Below are 6,453 nucleotides of genomic sequence, written 5' to 3'. Positions count from 1 at the left end.
GATTGTAACGACGAGCTTTTCCTTGTACTTTAATAGCAACTTTATATTTATCAATGGGTTTCATATTTTTGTTTTCCCAAAGTTTAACACTTTTCTCCGATAAAATTTTCATTTTATCTTTATCTTTCTGATCACTTAAATCAGATTTATCAATGAAATTTTGTATAATTTCTTGATTTGATTTTTCCACTTTTTCCTTTGTATTCTCAGCTTGAACTTCCATGATATATGCATGTTTTTCATCTTTATCTTGAATAATATATCCTAATTGTTTCATTATATTCATGCTAAGTAAAATAAGTGGTTTACTTTCTTCAATAATAACAAACCTCATTTTAATTGTTTTGTTATTAGATAGCATTTTTACTACAACCTTTTTAGATTTTCTTGCATTATTACGAGTAAATAATCCTCTAATTGAAAAAGGTGGAATTGTGAAATCAGTCTTTATATTTAATTCTTTTGCAGTGTGAGTTGATATAGTACTTACATCTGCTCCTGAGTCTAGTAAAATATTTATTACTTTTCCATTAACTTCTACTAATCGTCTTCTATATTTCTCACAATTTTGATTGTCTTCACAGTATTCGATTCTGTTAACACAAGACATATTTCCTTCTGATTTTTCTGAATAATCATAGTCTTCGGACTCTTTTGCTGATTCATCTTGTTCACTAATCTTGTGAACTCTATTTCGTTTTCTAGTAATGTCTTCATCACTTTCCTTAACTTGTTGTTTTTCTTTATACCTTTCTTTAGCCCTTTCTTTTTGTTTTGTGATATATTTCATCTGTTTATCAAGATATCTTTGCATTTGACGGATTTTTTGAAAATTAGTTTAATTTTTAAACATTTTAACATGCATATAATATATTTTATTTGTTATTGTTCCCTTAATTTCATCTTCATTATCTCTTAATACATTCTTTTTTCATACCTTCGCTAAGTTTCCTATTATATTACAATTTTTACATCTTTCTTTATGATGAATGCCATCTTTCTTTAAATGATCCCCTTCTCCACAACAATAACATTTATTATAATTTTGTTTTCTATCCTTATTGATACCATTATCTTTATAAATTTTATTTGTGGCTACTATACATATATCCGTATTTTTACTTATTTTTAATCTTTTATTTTCTAAATTTAACAAATATTTTTTTATGTCTCTAAACTCTTCATTTATTTCCTGATCTATTATTTGTTTTTTTTTAAAGTTTTTTCTGGAACATATCTTTTAAAATGTCTCTAAATAGTCTGTCTATTTATGCCATTCTTTACCTTAAAGCATAAAAATCCAAGAGCATATGAATTACAATATGATATTCTTTGTGCGTTGTATAATTTTCTTGTTATAATAAATTTTTCGTCTCCATCCTCAAATAATATTTTAGTTAATTTAATCTAAAATTGCAACATATTAACTATTTCATTATCCATTGATAAATTAGATAAATCATGTGCATAAATATTTTATGTTAAAGACTCTAATATTATACAAATCTTCACTCTAGATATTCCTTGCATCTTTGCTTTCATTTCGAATATCCTAAACCAATTAAATTAATGTTATAAAAATCTATCACTTAATTTTGGAAGTCCTTGAGATCCTTTGGTTCTTACTTTGTCTCCATTGCTTCTAATTTTAAAAAACATACGGTTAATTAAGTTTTATTATATCAACAAAAATTTCCAATCCAAGGTTTGACAATTCCTTGTTCATTTTGGGCTTGATAACATAATAGGGTTCTGTTTGCGCCAGTTTCGGATTTCCTGCTGTTGTCGTCAATTGATTTATTAATAGCCTGTTTAAAGACTTTTCTAGAGTATTGAACAAACAAATTAATAAAGAACATGTATAACTAAATATACGTTTATATATATATATATATACTTATTTTTTTTTATATATACAATACCTTCTTATGATCCATAATATTTAATTTGAATTAAATTATGCTACATAGTTTAACATGCATGTTAAACTGTTATAAATTATTTTTTATTTATAAAGAATTAGTATATTCTTTTAATTAAAAACACCTACAATTTGTTAACATATAACAAAAGTTAAAACTGTGATTTATTCAATACTATTTCAATATATATATACATCGAATACAACATAAACGTTATACTTTTTCATATCTTAAGTTTTTATGTAAGTAAAAACTAATTCTCTCTTTTAATTCGAACAAACATCAACCGACATATATATATATATTTTTTTTTTTAATTAGCGTTAGAGCATAGCTAACTTACTTTTTCATGACTCATAGCTCATTTTGCCTTACAAAAGGTTAATAACAATTTTTTTATTAACCAATACTCAATGATGTTTTTCAAAGTAATAAATAAACATAAAATACTTAAAAAGATTAATTGTTCTAAAAACTTTTGTATATCTCAAATTAAAGATAGTTTATATATATATATATATATTAACTGTTTATTTTTCTTTTTATGACTATTCTTATAATTTTAAGAGTAATTATTATAGATTTCACATAAATACTTATTCAATGGTGGATAATGTACAAGATAAAATCTTTATGGTAACAATGTCTGTCTTTAAATTCCAAAGGTATTTTTTGCATGCAATAAAATATTAAAAAAGAAAAATTATTTTTTAAGAGAGTAATTTTTTTTTTCTTTTTAGAAAGAGATTAATCTTCTAGTTTATAAAAAAATTAGTAATATATGTTAAACATATATTGTGCGAGATATAAACATTAAATATTAATAAACTTTAATTAACTATTAAAGTTTTAGTAATATATATTAAGAGTAATAAAACTCAATTTAGTATAAATATTTATACTTACTATTTATTAATTTGTTTATTCAATGATTCAATAAATCATTAGAATAGCAAATTAATAAATCACTTGTTAATTTTGTTAAATTTACTTTTATTCATTTAAAAAAAAAAAGAGATAATTATTATTATATCTTTTTTAATATAAAATAAGATATTTTTAATGGAAATATTTTTGTAAAATTTTTTTTGTCAAATTGAGTTAATTTTTAAATAAAAAAAAATTAAATTCGAAATTTAAAAGAAAAATAAAAAGGATTTTATTTTTATTAATATATAATTTTTACTTTTTTTTCTAAAATACTTTTAATAACTATAAATTTATTTATTTATTTTAATTAATTATTTTCCGTAATCAATAATTTTGATGAGAATTTAAATTTTTAGTAAAAATAAAAGTGTATTTATATTAAAGTAAATAAATGCTTCCATAATAATAATTTCTCAGCTATGTAAACTATACATATAACTTTATGTATTAATAGCATAAAATATTTTTATAATAATTAAAATCAATAGAGACATTTCTATATGCTATTTATTAATATGTTAGTTCAGTTTCTAGTAAAGCCATTGAACTAGTAATTAATGAATCATATATACAATAAAAAAAAAAATAAAAAAATAATAATTTTTTTTATACATTATGTACATAAAAAAAAAATTCTTTTTTTTTTTTGTTGTAAGCTGATTTTAATTATATTTAATTTAATTTAAAAAAAAAAAATTTTTTTTTTGGGCAATTAAATTTTGCCAATCAAGTTAATTTTTGAAATCGTGAAAAATTAAATTTAAAGTTTGAAAGAAACCAGAAAGGATTTTATTTTTATTAATATTTAATTTTTTTGTGTTTTTTAAAAGAATGTTAGTAACTCTAATATAATTTTGTTATTTTATTTAAAAAATTATTTTATATACAATCAATAGTTTTAACATGAGTTTAAATTTTCAATAAAAATAAGGATAAATTTTTATTAAAGTGGATACTCCAAAACATTAAATGCTCGGTTATGTAAGCTATATGTATATATTTTACTTGTAGCATAAATATATTTTTAGTACAATTAAAATTAGTGGAGACTATTCTTTATGCTCTTTATTAATTAGTTTGCTCAATACTATATCAAAGTCATTAAGTAGTCAATTGATGACTCAATAATTAAATTTTTTAAATAACTCATTTATTTTCAAATAATGATATTTCTTTATTAATAATATATATGTTATGCATGCTTATGCCTAACAAATGCCATATATTTTTTAACTACATTACTGTGTTTTAAGCAAGTTATGATTACATGCATTTTTTGAACAAATGAAAAGTCACCAATTTTTAAATTATATGATTGCAATGTAAATAATTTATATTATTTATATAAATTAGTTGAAAAGGCTTCATTATTTTATTCATTTTACCTTTTATTTAGATAAAATAAAATTTGTAATTTGGATAACATTTAGAAAATCAAAATTAGTAAAAATATTTTAGTAAATCTTTTGAAAAATATAAAGTAAATAATTTTTTAAGATTATGCTAGTATCTATGAAAAAAAAAAAAATGGATTATATTTTGCTTAGTATATAGGTTTTTATATAATAAAATAAGGAAAAAGCAAAAGAGAACTTTAAATATTATTTATATAATTGTTTTTTATTTTAACTATATGATTTATTAAACTTATTACAATTTATCACTTAAAAATAAGTGTATTAATAAATAAAAATGGGAAATTAATTTTTATTCAAATGCTTAAACATGTTTTTAAGTATGAGAATCAAAGTAATTAATTGAAAAATATAATAACATAAGCTTAATTCGATATATAAAAATATTTATGCCTAAGTTTAATAGGAAAACATAATATTTTGATATTTTTTGAATAAAAGTCTAATCATTTATCTTATTATAATAATTTAACACATAAAATTCGTTGTACTAATATTTTTTCAATTCCATGAATATAAAATGAAAAGATATATATATTTATTTAAAGTTAAATTAAAGCATAATGTGTATTACATTAGAAGTGTAATTGAGTTTTACTATATCAATAATATGTTTTCTTTTTCTTTTTTTTAATTTTAATAAAAAATAAGTATCATATATATGAAAAAAATGTTATATACTAATTTTTTTTTTTATTCCTTGCAATACTTTATATTGATTAATATTTGTATTTCACAAGAACAACAGAATGATAATTTAGATTTATTTTCAGAAAAGTATATAATTTTGGATATTTTCATTTGAAAAAGCACTTATTTTAATTTAATATTACATATGTATATAAAATTTTTATTTATAGAATAAGTTCAAATAATTATACAAGAGAAATGTTTCCTGGTATAAGAAATTCGATTTATACAACAAATATAGAACAAGATGAAACTCTTGACTTAGTAAACACATCTATTAATTTCCTTACGAAACAGTATATTCTCTTTAAAATATTTTCACATGTACCATTTTTATATTAATTCAATATTTTATTCTTGTATATATTTTTTTGTCTATTTTAGAAATAATTTAGCTACTGATGATGAAGATGATCCTTTTAACATGAGCTTAGTTGACACAATGAATAATTTAGAGAAAAGTGAATCAAATGGTATAAAAAATATTATGGATGAAGTACAAAGTACATTAATAGATTCACTAATAGAACCTTTCTATTCATTCTTTGAAAAGTATATATTTTTTTAGATATTTTAACTTAATTTTTCATTTTAACTAAAGTTTTTATGTATATGTAATGTGTTTTATTTTTAGTGAACACTCAAATATTCATACTGAAAAAGAGTCTTGTAACACAAGTCTAATAGGTACAAAAAACGTAGAACATGAAGACCTTGTTGAATTACAAAATATTTTGGATGAAATTCTAAATACATCACCAGATTCACGAATAGAATCCATTGATTTATCCCTTGAACGGTATATGCTTTTTATATATTTCAATTTTTTATTTTAACCAAAGGTTTTATGTGTATTTGATATGTTTTATTTTTAGGGACTATTCAACTATTCAAACGGAAAAAGAGTCTTATCGAATAAGTTTAATGGGAACAAAAAATGTAGAACATGAAGACCTTGTTGAATTACAAAATATTTTGGATGAAATTCTAAATACATCACCAGATTCAAGAGAAAAATCCATCGATTTATCCCTTGAACAGTATATACTTTTTATATATTTCAATTTTTTATTTTAACCAAAGGTTTTATGTGTATTTGATATGTTTTATTTTTAGGGACTATTCAACTATTCAAACGGAAAAAGAGTCTTATCGAATAAGTTTAATGGGAACAAAAAATGTAGAACATGAAGACCTTGTTGAATTACAAAATATTTTGGATGAAATTCTAAATACATCACCAGATTCAAGAGAAGAATCCATCGATTTATCCCTTGAACAGTATATACTTTTTATATATTTCAATTTTTTATTTTAACCAAAGGTTTTATGTGTATTTGATATGTTTTATTTTTAGGGACTATTCAACTATTCAAACGGAAAAAGAGTCTTATCGAATAAGTTTAATGGGAACAAAAAATGTAGAACATGAAGACCTTGTTGAATTACAAAATATTTTGGATGAAATTCTAAATACATCACCAGATTCAAGAGAA

General features: G+C 20.8%; 1 protein-coding gene across 1 annotated transcript, besides 1 other annotated feature; it reads left to right on the top strand.

Moving 5' to 3' along the window:
* Positions 1–13: 13 nt before the first annotated feature.
* Positions 14–1,040: a repeat region.
* A 3,897-nt stretch (positions 1,041–4,937) lies between these two features.
* PRELSG_0007200 (fam-j protein) lies at positions 4,938–6,453 on the top strand (the record flags this gene model as incomplete). The annotated part of the gene is made up of 7 exons (XM_028676823.1): positions 4,938–5,044; positions 5,128–5,253; positions 5,342–5,509; positions 5,592–5,756; positions 5,833–5,997; positions 6,074–6,238; positions 6,315–6,453. Coding segments are annotated over 7 exons (1,035 nt in total), but the record flags the coding sequence as incomplete, so codon positions are not given.

The sequence above is a fragment of the Plasmodium relictum genome (assembly GCF_900005765.1).
Source record: "Plasmodium relictum strain SGS1 genome assembly, contig: PRELSG_00_v1_84, whole genome shotgun sequence".
Classification (NCBI taxonomy): domain Eukaryota; phylum Apicomplexa; class Aconoidasida; order Haemosporida; family Plasmodiidae; genus Plasmodium; species Plasmodium relictum.
This window is presented reverse-complemented; position numbering and strand designations above follow the sequence as displayed.